Below are 20211 nucleotides of genomic sequence, written 5' to 3'. Positions count from 1 at the left end.
GTGTGCCCCAATTGCTTAATAATTTTGTTCCTGTGAAGAGCACTGGGATGTTTTAACTGCATGAAAGGGTGCTATAAAAACGCAAGTTGCCATTGCCGCTAAGTGGATTGCATGAGAGTTTTAATTACCTTGATTTGGTTGCATGTTCATATTCGCTCGGGGGCCATAGTTGCCCATCGACTGTCCCGGGTTCATATTCATCTGGTTTTGCACTGGCATGCCCTGTGAAGATGGTACTGAATGACTGTAGCCTCCCATGGAGCCATGGCTACTCGTTGGCATGTTCACTGAGGCATTCGCCATGCTAGGTTGTCCTGGTCCTTGCACTGGCATGTGATTTGGACCTGGCAAATTTGGGAGAAAGAAACAGGTCACACAGAAACCAAATTATTATTATTCTCTCCCCTCTCTTCAAGAGTAATGTGTTTGGACCGGAGTGCACAGGATATTTCACTGTCAGAGAAAAATACATCCAAGATGTAGCGTTTTTCATCACCACACGATATCTCAAAGCGCTTTACAGCCAATGAAGTACTCTTAAAGTGTGGTCACTGTTGTAATGTAGGAAACAAAGCAGCTGATTTGTGCACAGCAAGCTCCCACAAGCAGCAACGGGGTAATGACCAGAACATCTGTTTTTGTGATGTTGATGGAGGGATAAACATTGGCCAGGACACCAGAGAGACCTCCTCTGCTCCTCTTCGAAATACCCACCACATCCACCATCTTCAACATTCACTCCGTCCACCACAAACACACAGTAGCAGCAGCGTGAACCATCTACAAGAGGCACTGCAGCAACTCACCTACAACAGAGCCTTCCAAAGCCGCAACCTCTACCACTTAGAAGAACAGAGGCAGCAGATAGATGGGAACACCACCACCTGCGAGTTCCCCTCCAAGCCACTCACCATCCTGACTTGGAAATATATCGCCGTTCCTTCACTGTCACTGGGACAAAATCCTGGAACTCCCTCCCTAACAGCACTGTGGGTGTACCTACACCACATGGACTGCAGCGGTTCAAGAAGGCAGCTCACCACCACCTTCTCGAAGGCAATTAGGGATGGGCAATAAATGCTGGCCCAGCCAGCGACACCCACATCCTGTGAAAGAATTTAAAAAAGGAAGGTTGTGGGTTCAAGCCGCAATCCAAGGGCGTGAGCACAAAAAATCGAGGCTGACTATCCAGTGCAGTACTGAGGGAGTGCTGCACTGTTGGAGGTGCCAATTTTGCGATGAGATGTTAAACCAAGTCCCCATTTGCCCTCTCATTGGATCCCATTGGAACTATTTTGAAGAACAGTGGAGTTATCTGTGGTTCCTCTCCTTCTTCACACCTTCCTCTCCCTCCCAGAAACATGATAGGATTCCCCCTTGTCCTCACTTATCACCCCACCAGCCTCCGCATTCAAAGGATCATCCTCCGCCATTTCCGCCAACTCCAGCATGATGCCACCACCAAACACATCTTCCCTTCACCCACCCCGGCGGCATTCCGCAGGGATCGTTCCCTCCGGGACACCTTGGTCCACTCCTCCATCACCCTCTACACCTCAACCCCCTCCCACGACACCTTCCCATGCAACCGCAGATGGTGCAACACCTGCCCCTTCACTTCCCCTCTCCTCACCGTCCAAGGGCCCAAACACTCCTTTCAAGTGAAGCAGCATTTCACTTGCACTTCCCTCAATTTAGTCTAGTGCATTCGTTGCTCCCAATGCGGTTTCCTCTACATTGCAGAGACCAAACGCAGACTGGGTGACCACTTTGCAGAACACCTTCGGTCTGTCCGCAAGCATTACCCAGACCTCCCTGTCGCTTGCCATTTCAACACTCCACCCTGCTCTCATGCCCACATGTCCGTCCTTGGCTTGCTGCATTGTGCCAGTGAAGCTCAACGCAAACTGGAGGAACAGCACCTCATCTTCCGACTAGGCACTTTACAGCCTTCCGGACTCAACATTGATTTCAACAACTTTAGATCATGAACTCTCTCCTCCATCCCCACCCCCTTTCCGATCCCCCCTTTTTTCCCCCAATAATTTATATAGATTTTTCTTTTCCCACCTATTTCCATTATTTTTAAATGTATTTCCATCCATTGTTTTATCTCCACCTTTTAGCCTTTTTCAATTCCTTCACCCCACCCCACCCCCACTAGGGCTATCTGTACCTTGCTTGTCCTGCTTTCTACCCTTAATTTGCACATTCCTTAGATAATATCACCACCGTCAACATCTCTTTGTCCTTTTGTCTGTGACATCTTTTGGTTAACTCCACCTATCACTGGCCCTCTATCCAGCTCTTCTTGTCCCACCCCCCCTTAAACCAGCTTATATTTCACCTCTCTTCTATTTTTACTTAGTTCTGTTGAAGGGTCATTCGGACTCAAAACGTTAACTGTATTCCTCTCCGCAGATGCGGCCAGACCTGCTGAGTTTTTCCAGGTATTTTTGTTTTTGTTTTGAGTTATTTGTGGTGTCCTGGCCAATATTTATCCCTCAACCAACATCGCAAATCAGATCATCTGGTCAAGGTTACATTACTGTTTAAGGGAGCTTGCTGTGTGCAAATTGGCTGCTGTGTTTCCTACATTATTACAGTGACTACACCTCAAAATATACTCCATTGGCTGTAATATGCTTTGGGACATCCAGTGGTCATAAAAGGTGCTATATAAGTGCAAATCTTCGTTTTAGATAACCAGAGTCACTGGCTACAAATGCAGTCACTTGGTAGTACAGAGCTTGAATCTTGCTGAAAAGAGAGACATGTTGTCGAAGCTTTTCATCTTGCACTCATCAGGACAAACACCAGAGTGCCAAATTTCAAACAATCACAATAATTTATACTGCAGGAGAAAAGGGTGTTGATTGGTTGACAAGTCAACCCAGCCCCTTATTTAAAGCTTAGGAAAGGGTCATCCACGTTTAAAGTGTTTACACCCTTCTCTGACATTGGGAGATAAATACATATTAGCTTTTAAGTGCAATTAATTTGAAGCTTGTTCGAATTACCTGTACTTCAGGGCTGTTTATCAATTTCTTAGCCAGATGTGCATTTATCTGCCTTTAACCTTCAACCTACAAGCCATAATCCTAAAACTAAGAGTTATATTCTAAAGCATATGAGTTATGAAGTATTCTGATACTACTTTTGCCAAAGCATGTTCATTACTTTGTGCACATTTTTAATCTGATCACCATAGTTCATATTTTTTTTGATCCAAGTCTCACTACAATTCAGCCTTTTGGGCTGCAAAGATGTTTCTTGAATAAAATACCATCGTACTTCAGAAAGTACTTCATTTAGGGTAATCTGACATCATGGAAAGAGGCTGCAGAAGTGCAATGTTTTTTTTTTTTAAATTCACTTTAAAATTTCGAACTGCAGTTGTCATAAGTAAACTCCAGATAACTGTTATCAATTATCTCACGGATGTGGGACTTTACAAGGCGATTATGGTTTTAAAATGCCTCTTCTAACTGAAGGTGGAGCAGAATGTGTCCTGGATAGGGCGAAAGGGGGGGGCGGGTGGGGACATGGTGTGATCATAGCAATTCTGCCTGGAGATAGGCCCATGTGATCTGTAACCAAAAAATCCCCTATAGAAACTCAAGTGACAGCTTTCACACCTTGACACAAAAAAAGAAGAGGGGCTATCTGTACCTTGCTCATCCTGCTTCCTACCCTTAATGAGCACATTCCTTTAACACCTCTTTGTCCTTTTGCCTGTGATATCTTTTGGTTATCTCCACCTATCACTGGCCCTCTATCCAGCTCTTCTTGTCCCACACACCCCCCCTTAAACCAGCTTATATTTCACCTCTTTTCTATTTTTCCTTAGTTCTGTTGAAGAGTCATACGGACTCGAAATGTTAACTGTGTTCCTCTCCGCAGATGCTGCCAGACCTGCTGAGTTTTTCCAGGTATTTTTGTTTTTGTTTAAGAAAAGAGGGGCAGCTGGCTTTCTGGACACAGAGACAGACAGGAGCAAGGATGTCTTATTGCAGCTGCACATCTCATCCCAAACTTGGCACCTCCAACAGTGCAGCACTCCCTCAGTACTGCACTAGATTGTCAGTCTTGATTTTTGTGCTCACATCTCTTGGATTGTGGCTTGAATCCACAACCTCCCATTTTTTTATTCTTTCACAGGATGTGGGCATCGCTGGCTGGGCCAGCATTTATTGTCCATCCCCAACTGCCCTTGAGAAGGTGGTGGTGAGCTGACTTCTTGAACCGCTGCAGTCCCTGTGATGTAAATATACCCACAGTGCTGTTAGGGAAGGAGTTCCAGGATTGCAGTTTTGGTCTCTTTACCTAAGAAAGGATATACTTGCCATAGAGGGAGTGCAGCAAAGATTCACCAGACTGATTCCTGGGAAGGCAGGATTGTCATATGAGGAGAGATTGGGCCGACTAGGCCCTGTATTCACTGGAGTTTAGAAAAATGAGAGGAGACCTCATTGAAACATATAAAATTCTGACAGGGATGGACAGACTGGATGCAGGGAGTATGCTTCCTCTGACTGGGGGGGGGTCTAGAACAAGGGGTCACAGTCTCAGGGGTATGGGGTAGGCCATTTAGGACCGAGATGAGGAGAAACTTCTTCACTCAGAGGGTGGTGAACCTGTGGAATCCTCTACCAGAGAAGGCTGTGGAGGCCAAGTCACTGAATATATTTAAGAAGGAAATAGATAGGTTTCTGGACTCTAAAGGTGCCAAGGGGTATGGGGAGAGAGCGGGAGTATGGCGTTGAGATAGGGGATCAGCCATGTTCATAATGAATGGCGGAGCAGGCTCGAAGGGCAGAATGGCCTACTCCTGCTCCTAGTTTCTATGTGTATGTTTCTATGAGAGGGAGGCTAAACCAGTTGCTGCTGTGAAAAGCAGAGAAAAAGGCTTTTTTTCCACCCCCCCTGTATTAACAACCAAGCAGGGTGCTGGTGAGAACTAATTCTCTGTTCAAAGGGACAGGACTTGGGGGAGATTTAAGGATTAAGGAGTCACCCGAGTGGGCCTTGCCGCTGGAACTCGGCCAGGGATACTCGGAAGACTGAGTGGAACGTTGTTCATAGGAGACTGGAAGACTTGCGTCAGAGTGGCAGGGGCAAGCAAGCCTGCCGAAAAACCGGGGAGGAGAGTGGAACTTAATCTTCAAAAGCTCCATATCTGCAGAGATCTTAACAAGATCGTAACAAGAGTTATAAATCTTAGGCCAGCTCTTAATGTTGCCTCTTGGGTTCGGGTCAATGGTTTCCCATGAGTGAATTCCACACCTGGTACGATTGGCCGTTTGCCTTCACTCCCTGATAGCTGGTTTGACAACAAGAACGTGTTGCTGGGAGGCGTAACAAGGAAACGCTGTTACAATCCCAGCTGATGTTAATACTGGGCAAGTCAGGTCCCAGAGTGAAACCTGGCTTCATAAATCCTAACTACTTTTTTTTCCCCCTCCCCTCCCCCACCTCCGAAACTATGGAGGGCAGTTACTGAACAGGTTCACAGGAGTTTACTGATGAACTTTTAACATGCAAAATAAAGTATTTATTAAACAGGAAAAAATGAACTATATTTCAACCAGACTGAAAGGTTAGAAAACACAAATGCAAGAACATGATTCAAACTCGCACCATTCCTTTTTTTCCAGCAATAACCCTGACAGACACAAGAAGCCAGTGAAGATTTACCACTATCTTATCACCAAGGCATCTTGCTTGGGCTGACCCAGTTACGAAGGGTTTTTCTTCCGACGGATTTCTGAGTATCACTTGATGCTTTGTCCCAGCCGGTATCTCTCCCCGAGACATCCAAAACCACGCGTTAAACTCACTATCGCTACAACTGCAGAGCAAACACACGAGCTCCCTACGCTCAATGTCCCAGCAACCTTGTAGTATTTCTTATCAGGGAGCTCAGAACTCCCGTCTTCTCTCTCTGACATACACGCCCTGCACTTCTTTTCTGTTTTTCTCCGTGCCTGTGCGTGTGTGTGTGTGTGTGTGTGTGGGTCTGTCTGTCACTGGACCCTGTTGCTATGCAACAGCACAGTTTTGTCTACCGTGTGTTTATTCCCCCCCTTCCCCAAATTCACTAAACCTCTTAACCCCCTTTTAACCATTCTCTTAACTTTGTGGGTTGTAAAACCTCGTTAAAAATGCACGTACATGAACAAATGCAGTAAACCTGGCCTTTTTGTTAGGATGCCCTCCAGACTTCCAGGTACCAAGCTCACAAAATAAAAAACCTAAATGAAACTAAAACCATGTTCCACCTTTTTTTAAACACATAAATATAAATTAAACTTAAATGGACACATTGTTCCTAACAGTGTCCTCCTCATAGCAAAGAAAGGGGAGGCAGTGGAATAGTGGCATTGTCACTGACCGGTATTCCCGGAGACCCAGGGTAATGCCTCTGGGGGCTCGGGTTTGAATCCCATCATGGGAGATGGTGAAATTTAAATTCAATAAAAATCTGGATATCAATAAAATTCTAAGGATGACCATGAAACCATTGCTGATTGTTGTAAAAACCTATCTGGTTCACTAATGTCCTTTAGGTAAGGAAATCTGCCGTCCTTGCCTGATTTGGCCTACATGTGACTCCAGACCCACAGAACAAGGGCAATTAGGGGATGGGCAATAAATGCCAGCTTAGCCAGTGATGCCCACATCCAATGAATGAAAAACAAAATGAAATTCGCACACATTATCCTCCCAGGAGGCAGAACTATGGTGCTTCACTGTGCTGGGACATGCCAATTAAAAGTCACGGAGCTGGTTTAGATTTTTTAAAAATTCAGTCTTGGATATGTGGACGTTGCTGGCTGGGCCAGCACTTGCTGCCCATCCCTAATTGCCCTTAAAGTGGTGGTGATCTACACAAATGACCAACCTATAGACAGTGTCACACGCCGTTTTATATATGCTGATGACTTATGTGTCACTGCCCAAAGCACTGATTTTAACAGCGTGGAGAAAACACTTTCTGAGGCCTTGGAGGGACTAACATCCCACTATGAAGAAAACCATCTTCACGCAAACCCATCAAAGACGTAAGTTTGTGCATTCCACCTCAGAAACCGTGAAGCCAAACACCAGCTTAAAGTAACCTGGTGTGGAGCAACACTGACGCATTGCGAGCACGCTATCTGCTTAGGAGTCACCCTTGACAGATGCCTCACCTTCAAGAACCACTTCGAAAAGACAAAGGCGAAAATGAGCGCACGAAACAACATCCTGAACAAGCTCACTAACACAAAATGGGGAGCAAGCTCGAAAACATTGCAAACCAGTGCACTTGCTCTTTGCTATTCCACTGCCGAATATGCCTGCCCTGCATGGGAAAGATCTACTCATGCTAAGAAGATGGATGCCGTTCTGAATGCAAGCTGCCGACTTATCACAGGTTGTTTAAAACCAACAAACACCAACAGCCTATATATCCTGGCGGGTATCACTCCCCCTGATATAAGAAGAACGGTAGCCAGCAAGAAAGAGCGACTCCGTCAAACATCAGATGAGAGGCACCCTCTACACGGTCATACACCTACACCCAGCCGCCTAAAGTCAAGGAAGAGCTTCATGAACAGTGTTGTTCCATTACGATCAACCTCATCTGAAACCCGCATTGCCTTGTGGAAAGACCAGTCTCGAACAACCCCCAGCGATGGAAATTCTACCAGACGAAAGCCTTCCCCCAGGAGCTAATTGTAACTGGGCAACCTGGAAGTGCCTTAACAGACTTAGGACTGGTGTAGGTCGTTCAAAGGTGTCACTAAGCAAATGGGGATCTACAACCAACTCAATAACTTGTGAATGTGGAACGGAGCCACAGACTATGCAACATCTCCTGCAATGCCTATCGCTAGAGGAACCCTGCACTGTTGCAGATCTTGCCGAATTCAACAACAAGGCGCAAAAATGTGTCCAATTCTGGCTGGGCCATGTATAGACTGTCCGTGGACACGATAAGACGACGACTTACCATTTATCTGCCCAAGCTGACATGATTGAACAGTCAGAACTTTGGACTTCTAATTTCTTCTGTTATGCTCCCAAAACCTAGGAATTGTCCAAAACTCTTGCGCCCATATCGTAACTTGCACCAAGTACGGTTCACCCATCACCCCCGAGTTCATTGGCCTACATTGGCTCAATCTTCAAATTCTCATCTGTGTTTCCAAATCCCTCCATGGCCTCGACCCCTCCCTATCTCTGTATTCCCCTCTGGCCCCACAACCCTCTGAGATCTCTGTGCTCCTCCAATTCTGGCCTCTTGCACATACCCGATTTTAAGCGCTCCACCATGGGTGGTCATGCCTTTAGCGATCTGGGCCCTAACCTCAGGAATTCCCTCCATCAACCTCTCCACCTGTCTCTCTCAAGAAATTCTTTGAAACCTAACTCTTTCACCTGCTCAAAAGGCAACTAGAGATGGACAATAAACGCTAGCCTTCCCAGCAATGCTCACAGCCCAGGAATGAATTAAGAAACTATGGTTATGCAAAGATTTTGTCTGAGCTGAAGCGTTCTGAGGGCAGTTTGCTCAACACTAAACTTGGTTCCAGAAGGCTCCAGAACTCTCTAAACACAAGATGTTCTCTCAGACAAAATAAAAACAGAATTACCTGGAAAAACTCAGCAAGTCTGGCAGCATCGGCGGAGAAGAAATCAGTCAACGTTTCGAGCCCTCATGGCCCTTCAGCAGTTCTGCTGAAGGGCCATGAGGGCTCGAAACGTTGACTGATTTCTTCTCCGCCGATGCTGCCAGACTTGCTGAGTTTTTCCAGGTAATTCTGTTTTTATTTTGTTTTGGATTTCCAGCATCCGCAGTAGCTTTTAGCTTTTTGTTTTTATCAGATGTTCTCTCAGGTTCATTGTGAATACGAATGATCAGTTACACTGGCGCCTAATGGCGCATCAAGAGAAGCTCACCAGGCAGCTGTCCGTTCATCTGGTTTTGCATGTGAGAAGCAGGTGGACCCCCTCCTACCATACTGTCCGTGCCCATGGCGTGTCCGTGAGGGAGCTGGTTCATTCCGCCCTGGTTCATTCCCCCTGGTCCCATTGGCATGGTCTGTGTGGGAGGCTAAAGCAGGGCAGAGAAGTAAAAAGTGAATTGAAACAACAAAGAAAAACAGAATTGCGCCCGTTTAGCCCCCTCACTTTAACTCTTCAGAGCTGCAGTCACCAACATGGAAACCATCCCTGTTCATCCCTTACAGGCTCCTGCATAGGGCAGGTGACATTGGTCGGTTGTTATGAGGCTAAAATGGTTAAATTATGAGGATATGGTGTACAGTCTAGGCTTGTATTCTCCCGAGTGTAGAAGATTCCGGGGTGATCTAATCGAGACATTAAAAGATGACTGAATTCTTTAAACTCAGTTTATTAATAAGTCTGGTTTGAAAAACGAGTCTCAGTAATGGTGACCACGAAACTATCACCGATTATAGTAAAAACCCATCTGTTTCACTAATACCCTTTAGGGAAGGAAATCTGCCGTCCTTACCCAATCTGGCCCACAGCAATGTGGTTGACTCTTAAGTGCCCTCTGAAATGGCCTAGCAAGCCGTTCAATTCAAGGGCTACTAGGGATAGGCAGCAAATGCTGGCCTTGCCAATGAGGCCCACATCCCAAGAAAGAATAAATAAAAAAAGAACAGTTGTCCATCACTGCCCAACATGGGACAGGATGTGATGTTTAATCCCATGACTCTGTAGACAGGATGAAGCAACAGTTGTGTCTACATAGCCTCCCAGTTATCTTTGTCTGTGTATCTTTGTTTATCCCTTATCTTCAAATAAACACGCATTATTGTTTTGTCAATCCTTGTGGTATGATTGGAACCTTTGCAATAAACAGAAGAATGCAACGGGCCTCATAGTTTAAGTCCTTAAGCCCTGGCATAATTCTAGCAAAACTGAATTCGACCCCCATTCAAGATCCATGTACCTTTCTGGAGGTTTTATAGAATTATACAGCACAGAATACCATTCAGCCCATCATGTCTTTGCTGGCTCTTCTCCAATGAGTCACACTTGCCCTCCCTCTTTCCCCATAGCCCCCCCAATGTTTCCCTTTCAATTATTTATCCAGTTCCCTTTTGAAAGTTACTATTGAATCTGCTCCCACCGCCTACCCAGGCAGCGTGTTCCAGATCACGGCAACTCTCATCTCACCAGAAAAAACCTCACCATCCCCCCCACCACCCCTCTTCCAATTATCTTAAATCTGTGAACTCTGGACACTGACCCTCCTGCCAGCAGAAACATCCTTACCTGATGTATCAAAAGAACTTCGTAAATTTGTACTTGTTGCTCAAAGCTAAACACAGTATTCCAGATAGGTCTGACCAAGGCTCTGTATAACTGATCCATAACCTGCTCAGTATTATTTTTTTTAAACTCCATACCTGTATAAAACATTGCTAAGCTCACAAAGTACTGGCCACAGTTTTGGGCAGCCCATTCTACACATTGTAGACAGGGCAAAGCAGCATCCCATAGAGAGTTTGCAAAGTCAAGTGATCAGGGTGTAGCCGCCTCTGGGAAGCTACAGCAGTAAGGAGGACCCGCAATACAGGGATCATTTCCACTGCGGTAGGGAAGGCCTCTGAGAGGAGATTTTAAGTAAGAGTCTTTTTTTCAAAATGATAGATTCATAGAATATTGGGGCCCCAGACTGCCATTTGGCCCATCGAATCTGGTCCGACTTCCATAGGGCAAGCCAGAGGAAATTATTCTTCAAGTATTTAATCCAATTTCCTTTTGAAAGTTACTATTGAATCTGTATCCATCAGGCAGGGCATTGCAAGCCCTAACCACCCATTGTGTAAAAACGGTTTTCCTCATGTCACTCTGGTTCTTTCACTATCACCTTAAATCTAGGCCCTCTGGATATTATCCCTTCAGCCACTGGAAACAATTTCTTTTCACTTACTCTGTCTAAGCCCTTCTTCATTTTGAACACCCCTGTCATATCATCCCTTGACCTTCTTGGCTTCTCCACCTTATCCACTCCGCAACTCCGAGTAATCCCTCAGCCCTGGATCCATCCCAGTAAATCTTTTCCGTACCCTGACCAAAGCGACTTCACATCCTTCCTAAAGTGTGGTGCTCAGAATCGAACACAATACTCCAGCTGGGGCTGAACTAGAGTTTTAGAAAGGATTAAAAGTACTTCCTGGTTTTTGTCCTCTGTCCCTCTATTTATAAAAGGCCAGGATCTCGTCTGTTTTGTTAACCTTGAGTTGGCAATTAGGGGTGGGCACAAAATTTTGCCAGTGCCGCCCACATCCCATGAATGAATAGAAAATTATAGATGCACTTAATCTCTCCATGGCCAATACGTCCTTACTAAACAGCAGAGCTGTACACAGTATGGTCCAACTAAGATTCAATACAGGTTTACCTTTTCAATTCTATCCTTCTAGAAACAAACCCCGAGCACTCAGTTTACGTTTTCACTGCCTTATTAACCTGTGTTGCTGCTTTTAGTGAATGGTGTCTTTGTTTCCCCCCCAGACCCCTTATTCCCCTGCCTCACTTAGACTAAACTCCGAAAAATAAGAGGCAACTTGATCGAAACCTATGGAGTTCCTGGCAGGACTTGACAGGGTGAATGGATGTGGAGACGTTGTTTCTTCTTGTGGGAGAATCTAGGCCTGCAAGGTGGTGGTTGGGGGGTGGGGGGGGGGGGGGGGGGGGGGGGTCACTGTTTAAAAATAAGGGGTCGCCCATTTAAGGCAGAGATGAGGAAAAAATTTTTCTCTCAAGAGGCCTGAGAGTCTTTGGAACTCTGTTCCTCAAAAAGGTGGTGGAAGCAGAGTCTTTGGATATTTTTAAGGCAGAGGTAGATAGATTCTTCATAAGCCATGATCTTATTGATTAGCAGAGCAGGCTCGAGGGGCCAAGTGGCATATTCCTGCTCCAATTCGTACGCTCGTATCTAATATAAAGCTTCCTTGGTTTTCTGACCACACTCTAACATCTCACGCTTGCCTATGTGGAAATTCATTTATCCGTTATATATTGTACGCCCAATCTGCAAAATTTACTTCTGCTTGCTCGCAATTTGTTGACTAGATTGGTCCCTGGGACAAGAGGGTCGCCCTGTGATGAGAGGCTGAGTCAATAGGGCCGATATTCTCGGGAGTTTAGAAGAGTGAGAGGCGATCTCATTGAAACCTACAAGATTCTGAAGGGGCCTCGACAGGGTGGGATGCTAAGAGATCGTTTCCGCTGGCTGGGGAATCTAGGACACGGGGGGCACGGTCTCAGGATAAGGGGCCGGTCACTTCGGACTGAGATGAGGGGAAATTTCTTCACTCAGAGGATTGTGAATCTTTGGAATTCCCTACCCCAGAGGGTTGTGAATCTTTGGAATTCTCTACCCCAGAGGATTGTGAATCTTTGGAATTCTCTACCCCAGAGGATTGTGAATCTTTGGAATTCTCTCCCCCAGAGGGTTGTGGATGCCCCATCGTTGAATACATTTAAGGCTGGGATAGACAGATTTTTTGGTCTCTCAGGGAATCAAGGGATATGGGGAGCGGGCGGGAAAATGGAGCCCAAGATCAGCCACGATCGTATCGAGTGGTGGAGCAGGCGCGACAGGCCGTATGGTCTATTCCTGCTCCTATTTTTTTTGTGTTCCTGTGCAGTGACTTGGGGAACCAGTTCCATTAAACCTCGCTCTGAATTTATTGATTTCATTTTTTTATTAAAAACTTGCTGTGAATGTACATACGACAGAAATAATTAACTCCAAACTGATATTGCTGCTGATCCCCGCTTCTGTAAGGGTTTCATCACCTGCATATCAGAGATTCCGCACGTTTGAAAACGTCGTTTTTTTAAAAAAAAAATGTTTAAAAAGGATACTTACGGCTGGTAAGAGTGACTGCATATTCTGATTGGAATCTGCTATTGTTGCCAGATAAACCAAATTTCTATGAAGCATTTGTTGGTACCTAGAAGAATAAAGACAACGATTTTATCAAGAGATTAATTACTCCACCAGCGGCCTTTTAACCACAGTCAGAGAATTAGTTTTATTTTCTTTGCTCTAAAGGCTTCAATTTATGCCAGTGTCTGCTTAACACTCATGCAAATGTAAACAAGCCTGTTGAATCATGGTGTCATCTTCAGACTCAGTGGGTAGCACTGAGTCAGAAGGTCTGTGGGCTCATGTCCTACTCCAGAGACCGGGGTACAAAATTAAGAGATGACGACCTTCAGATGAGACGTTCAATCAGAGGCCCTGTCCACCTTCTATATAAGTTGGGCTTAATGGGCAACATGGCCACTATCTCGAAGAGCAGCCAATGTTTATCCCTCAATCAACATCACCAAAAGCAGAGGATGATCTGCCCATTATCACATGGCTGCCTGTGGGAGCTTGCTGTGTGCAAATTGATAGCTGCACTCCCTTCATTACAACAGTGACTACGCTGTGAAATTATTTTGTTGCCTGTAAAGTGCTACAGAAATGCAAGTTCATTCTTTCGTCGTTTAGTGTTATCAAAGCCAAACCTTCCCTAGGTCACCTTCCAGGAATTACCACAGAATAATACAGCATACAGCACAGGAGGCCATTCTGCCCATGGTGCCCGTGCTGGCTCTTTGAAAAGAGCCATCTAATTAGCCCCACTCCCCCTGCTCTTACCCTATAAGCCCTGCAATTTTTTCCCCCTTTTTGACGACTTATCCAATTCCCCCTTTTGAAAGTTCCTATTGAATCTGCTTCCACCGCCCTTTGGGCCGGAGTGGTCCAGATCACAACAACTCGCGGTGTTAAAAAAAAAAATAATCTTCATTTTCCTCTTTGGTTCTCTTGTCAATCTAATCATTGAAAGTTTACAGCGCGGGAAGAGGCCACTCGGCCCATCGTGTCTGCACCGGTCCAGAAATGAGCCACACAGCCTAATCCCACTTTCCAGCATTTGGTCCATAGCCCTGCAGGTTCCAGCATTTGAGGTACACATCCAGACACTTCTTAAATGAGTTGAGGGTTTCTGCCTCTATTACCCTTTCAGTCAGAGAGTTCCAGACTCTCAACCTTCTGGGTGAAGAGGTTTTTTCTCATCTCCCCTCTTTAATCCTTCTTCCAATCACTTCAAATCCATGCCCCCCTAGTCACTAATCTCTCTGCTAAAGTAAATAGGTCTTTCCCATCCACTCTATCCAGTTTTGTACATCTCAATCAAATCTCCCCTCAGCCTCCTCTGTTCCAAGGTGAACAGCCCCAGCCTCTCCAATCTTTCCTCATCGCTGCAATTTTCCAGTCCTAATCTGCAAGTTCTAGTAACTGACCCTCCTGCTTTTCCTTATTTATATCACTAAAACCCAATGGAATTTGAAAATGTCTATTAAATTCTCTCCTTAATCTTTTGGATCCAAGGAGAACAACCCTAGCTCTATTGCCTACACATTATGGCCACTCACATTTCTACCCTGTAGATCAATGATAGAACTATTTTAAAAGTATACTGATACATTTAAATTTAGAATTCCCTAATATCAGTCTTTAACTCAAACATCCCAGTTCCTTTAAAAATAGTTGCTGCTTTGGAGGTTGGAAATGGTTTTACAGGGGTACAACTTCTTATCATTTACGGAGACAGGCTTGGGCTAATGATTTGGGTGGTGAACTGTCAGTGCTCGTGGTCATTATCATAGAAGGTTTACTGCACAGAAAGAGGCCATTCAGCCCATCCCATCTGTGCCAGCTCTGTGCAAGTGTAATGCACCTAGTGCTACTCTCCCCTGCCTTTTCCCCATAGCCCTGCAAATTTCTCCTTTTCAAATAGTTTTCTTCAAATAATTAAAAATAATTTTTAAAGTTACTTCATGATATTTCTACCATCACCCAATTTATCTCTCCTAACCTCCATTATGCTCTGTAAAAATGTTAAAATGCGATTGGGTTTAATCCATGCATTTCATTATCTGATTGGCTGTGTGAGAATTCTTTAATGTGATTGGCTGCTTGGACAGCTCACTGCTGGGAATCCCTATTGAAGAACACTCAGATCCGCTGCATGGAGGAGAGGGATAAAGTCCTTGCCACACAGAGATGGCTAGATCTCTCAGCATGACTTTATTCAAGGTCTGTGCTGAATACCTTTGCTTCACTGCTTAACCCCAAATTCCAGGCCACTGTCTCCTTGTTGGATATGGCAGTGCAGAGTTTCACTCTTTTAAAAAAAAAAGGACATTATATAAAAAGGTACAGAGAATGTGTTTTGTACACATCGCATGATGGAACATTGAGGGAACAAAGTTACACATTGTCTCTGAAATGGTGGGCATTCAGTATCAGATGAGCAATTGGAAGATATGGCAGCACAATTACATTTCTCTTTAACGTGTGCTGAATTTCTTCATCAGTTTCTCGTCTGTTTAGTGACAAAGAGAACTTGTTCAAATCTTCCAGAGATCAGCAGTGGAGTGGGTGGTGAGTAATTATGCCTTGATAAAGGCCTTTTTTCTTTTAAGAACACAATTCAAAAACTTCTACATAATGTGGAGTTTAAAACTAGATGACATAAATATAATAGTGACTAACAAACCCAATAAAAGGAATTCAGGTGAAACTGCTTTACTCACAATGGCGAGAAGGTGGAACTCACATCTGCAGGGAGCGGTTGAAGTGAACAGTGCAGATGCATTTTAAGGAGGAAGCCAGATGGACACATGAGGGAGAAAGGAATAGAATGGGGCGGTCATGGGGTTAGACGAGGATGCTCGTGTGGAGCATAAACACTAGATTGGACCTAATGGGCCAAATGGCCCCGTTTCTGTGCTATGGACTGGATATGATGAAAACATAACCTTACTTTATTCAAGTCACAATAAAACAGCAGTCCTTTTAGGCAAGTGTCTCCATTTCCAGGCCGATTCGCACAATGGTCTCTCCAACCTTTGGGAATCCCACATAGTCAAAAATCAAAATTTGGCTTTGTTACCTTAAAATGTGGACCCCTGAACTACAAAGAGGAGTCAGAAGTGAACACCTACACTCTGTGTTCATACCACCGCATGGTCGCACACAAATTAATAAACAATTACCAGCTCTTTGTGCACATTTTTAATATTAAGGTACTACAAGGTCAAAGGTCGAATCAAGAAGGTTGCAAAACGGAACTTGAATAATAAGTGAAATTTAAAAAAAACTTCAAATGCAAAGAAAAAGAGAAAGATGGTGATGAAAACAGAAAATTGCTGGAAAAAACTCAGCAGGTCTGACAGTGTCTGTGGAGAGGAAGACAGAGTTAACGTTTCGAGCCCCAATGACCCTTCTTCAGAGGGGCTCTGAGAGAAACTCTGCTTCTCTCTCCACAGATGTTGTCAGGCCTGCTGAGATTTTCCTGCATTTTCTGTTCAGGTTTCCAGCACCCGCAGTATTTTGCTTTGATCTAAGAGAAAAATGGTAATGTGTTTGAGAATGTGCAGCAGCATTCTGCTAGAACACACACTGGGAACTTTCCAAATACACCAAAGTGAAATATTTAATCTACAAAATACAGCACGTACAAAAATGTAGAGGTGGGATGAAAGACAAATTCGATAACAATATCTTTAAAACGCTCTCCTGGTCAGTCTCCCAGCTTTTTATTTATAAAAGACATAGGAGCAGAAATTAGGCCATTCGGCCCATCGAGTCTGCTCCGCCATTCAATCATGGCTGATAAGTTTCTCAACCCCATTCTCCCGCCTTCTCCCCATAACCTTTGATCCCCTTACCAATCAAGAACCTAACTATCTCGGTCTTAAATACACTCAATGACCTGGCCTCCACAGCCTTCTGTGGCAATGAATTCCATAGATTCACCACTCTCTGGCTAAAGAAGTTTCTCCTCATCTCTGTTCTAAAAGGTCTTCCCTGTACTCTGAGGCTGTGCCCTCTGGTCCTAGTCTCTCCTACTAATGGAAACATCTTCCCCACGTCCACTCTATCCAGGCCTTTCAGTATTCTGTAAGTTTCAATCAGATCCCCCCTCATCCTTCTAAACTCCATCGAGTATAGACCCAGAGTCCTCAAACGTTCCTCATATGTTAAGCCTTTCATTCCTGGGACAGTTCTCGTGAACCTCCTCTGGACCCTCTCCAGGGCCAGCACATCCTTCCTGAGATACGGGGCCCAAAATTGCTCACAATATTCTAAATGTGGTCTGACCAGAGCCTTATAAAGCCTCAGCAGCACATCCCTGCTTTTATATTCTAGTCCTCTCGAAATAAATGCCAACATTGTGTTTGCCTTCCTAACTACTGACTCAACCTGCAAGTTAACCTTAAGAGAATCCTGGACTAGGACTCCCAAGTCCCTTTGCACTCCAGACTTCTGAATTCTCTCCCCATTTAGAAAATAGTCTATGCCTCTATTCTTCCTACCAAAGTGCATGACCTCACACTTCCCCATGTTGTATTCCATCTGCCACTTCTTTGCCCATTCTCCTAACCTGTTCAAATCCTTCTGCAGCCTCCCCGCCTCCTCAATACTACCTGTCCCTCCACCTATCTTTGTATCATCTGCAAACTTAGCCAGGATGCCCTCAGTTCCTTCATCTAGATCATTAATATATAAAGTGAAAAGTTGTGGTCCCAACACTGACCCCTGAGGAACTCCACTAGTCACCGGCCGCCATCCTGAGAAGGACCCCCTTATCCCCACTCTCTGCCTCCTGCCAGACAGCCAATCTTCTATCCATGCTAGTATCTTGCCTCTAACACCATGGGCTCTTATCTTACTGAGCAGCCTCCTGTGCGGCACCTTGTCAAAGGCCTTCTGGAAGTCCAAGTAGATAACATCCATTGGCTCTCCTTTGTCTAACCTACTCATTACCTCCTCAAAGAATTCTAACAGATTTGTCAGGCATGACCTCCCCCTGATGAAACCATGCTGACTCTGTCCGATTTTACCATGCACTTCCAAGTATTCTGAAATGTCATCCTTAATAATGGACTCTAAAATCTTACCAACAACCGAGGTCAGGCTAATCGGCCTGTAATTTCCCGTCTTTTGCCTCACTCCCTTCTTAAACAGGGGGGTTACATTAGCGATTTTCCAGTCCTCTGGAACCCTCCCTGACTTGAGTGATACCTGAAAGATCATCACTAATGCCTCCACTATCTCTTCAGCTATCTCCTTCAGAACTCTGGGATGTAATCCATCTGGTCCAGGTGATTTATCCACTTTCAGACCTTTCAGTTTTCCTAGCACCTTCTCCTTGGTAATGGCCACCATACTCACCTCTGCACCCCCCCCGACTCTCTTGAACTTTGGGGATGTTACTCGTGTCTTCCACCGTGAAGACTGACGCAAAGTACCTATTCAGTTCCTCCGCCAATTCTTTGTTCCCCACTACTACTTCTCCAGCGTCATTTTCCAGTGGCCCAATGCCCACATTTGCCTCTCTCTTACCCTTTATATATCCAAAAAAACTCTTGAAATCTTCTTTTATATTACTGGCTAGTTTACCCTCATATTTAATCTTCTCCCTCCTTATTTCTTTTTTAGTTGTCCTCTGTTGGTCTTTGTAGGCTTCCCAATCCCCTGGTTTCCCACTGCTCTTCGCCGCATTGTATGCTTTCTCTTTAGCTTCTATGCTGTCCCTGACTTCCCTTGTCAGCCATGGTTGCCTCATCCTCCCTTCAGTATGCTTCTTCTTCCTAGGGATGAATTTTTGCTGTCTCCCCCAAATTACTCCCAGAAACTCCTGCCACTGCTATTCCACTGTCATTCCTGCTAGGCTCATCTCCCAGTCAATTCTGGCCAGCTCCTCCCTCATGCCTCTGTAGTTGCCTTTATTCAACTGTAATACTGTTACATCTGATTCCAGCTTTTTCCTCTCAAATTGCAGGGTAAATTCTATCATATTATGGTCACTTCCTCCTAAGGGTTCCTTCACCTTAAGCTCCCTTATCAAATCTGCATCATTTCACATCACTAAATCTAGAATTGCCTGTTCCCTAGTGGGCTCCACCGCATGCTGCTCCAAAAAGCCATCTCGTAGACATTCCACAAATTCCTTTTCTTGGGATCCACTACCAACCTGATTTTCCCAGTCTACCTGCATATTGAGATCCCCCATGATCACTGTAACCTTGCCTTTCTTACACGCCTTTTCAATCTCCTGGTGTATCTTATGCCCCACATCCTGACTACTGTTTGGAGGCCTGTACATAACTCCCATTATGGTTTTTTTATCTATGCAGTTCCTCAACTCTACCCACACAGATTCTACATCATCTGACCCTACGTCATTTCTTGCTATCAATTTAATTTCATTTCTTACTAACAAAGCAACCCCAACCTCTCTGCCAACCTGCCTATCTTTTCGATAGGATGTATATCCTTGGATATTTAGCTCCCAGTCCTGATCCCCTTGCAGCCATGTCTCCGTGATGCCCACCACATCATACCTGCCAATTTCAATCTGCGCCACAAGCTCATTTACCTTATTTCGTATACTGCGTGCATTCAGATACAACACCTTCAGTCCTGTATTTCCCGTCCCCTTTCTCATTGTCGTCCCTTTATCTGATGTGCTTGAAGTTAGATTCCTAGCCCTTTCCAAACACTCTGTCCTATTTTGTGTTCTGGAGACTTTAATAGCCTCTCCTGGGCTCTCCTTTCTTTTCAGTTTTTTCATAATTTTCCATGAAGTTGAATCCCCCCACACGCTAACCTGCTGCTTTGTTTCCCATTAGTCATACTTCTTGGAGTTTTACCCTTCCCTCCCCCCCCACTTTCTTGTTTAAAGTCCTGTTGACCACCCTATTTACCCTTTTCGCTAGAACATTGGTCCCAGGTCGGTTCAGGTGGAGACCGTCCCAACGGTACAGATCCCTCCTGTTCCAATACTGATGCCAGTGCCCCACGAAATGGAACCCCTCTTTCCCGCACCACTCCTTTAGCCATGTGTGTACTTCCCTTATTCTCGCGTCCCTATGCCAATTTGCACGTGGCTCGGGTACTAATCCGGAGATTATAACCCTTGAGGACCTGTTCTTTAATTTAGTTCCTAGTTCCTGATAATCCCCAAACAGGTCCTCTTTCCTAGTCTTACCTATGTTATTTGTCCCGACGTGGACCACAACAACTGAATCCTCCCCCTCCCTCTCCAATATCCTTTCAAGCCGGTCAGAGATGTCCCTCACCCTGGCACTGGGCAGGCAACATACCATGTGGGA

The 20211-nt window shown here is 45.0% G+C and overlaps 1 protein-coding gene across 5 annotated transcripts in view; it reads right to left on the bottom strand.

Annotated features, from left to right (window-relative positions):
• The window catches only part of ss18 (SS18 subunit of BAF chromatin remodeling complex), a 107839-nt gene that overhangs the window by 62999 nt on the left and 24629 nt on the right, over nucleotides 1-20211 (bottom strand). For all 5 annotated transcript variants that reach the window (XM_078541159.1, XM_078541161.1, XM_078541162.1 and 2 more), the window contains exons 3-5: nucleotides 12902-12986; nucleotides 8947-9100; nucleotides 129-344 (exon numbers count right to left, since the gene is read on the bottom strand). In XM_078541159.1, the coding sequence (XP_078397285.1) occupies nucleotides 129-344; nucleotides 8947-9100; nucleotides 12902-12986 (455 nt within the window). The remainder of the gene's footprint in view (nucleotides 1-128; nucleotides 345-8946; nucleotides 9101-12901; nucleotides 12987-20211) is intronic.

Source organism: Cetorhinus maximus, chromosome 4, assembly GCF_964194155.1.
Source record: "Cetorhinus maximus chromosome 4, sCetMax3.hap1.1, whole genome shotgun sequence".
Classification (NCBI taxonomy): Eukaryota; Metazoa; Chordata; class Chondrichthyes; order Lamniformes; family Cetorhinidae; genus Cetorhinus; species Cetorhinus maximus.
The sequence above is the reverse complement of the archived record's forward strand: the minus strand, read 5'-3'. Positions and strand labels throughout refer to the sequence as shown.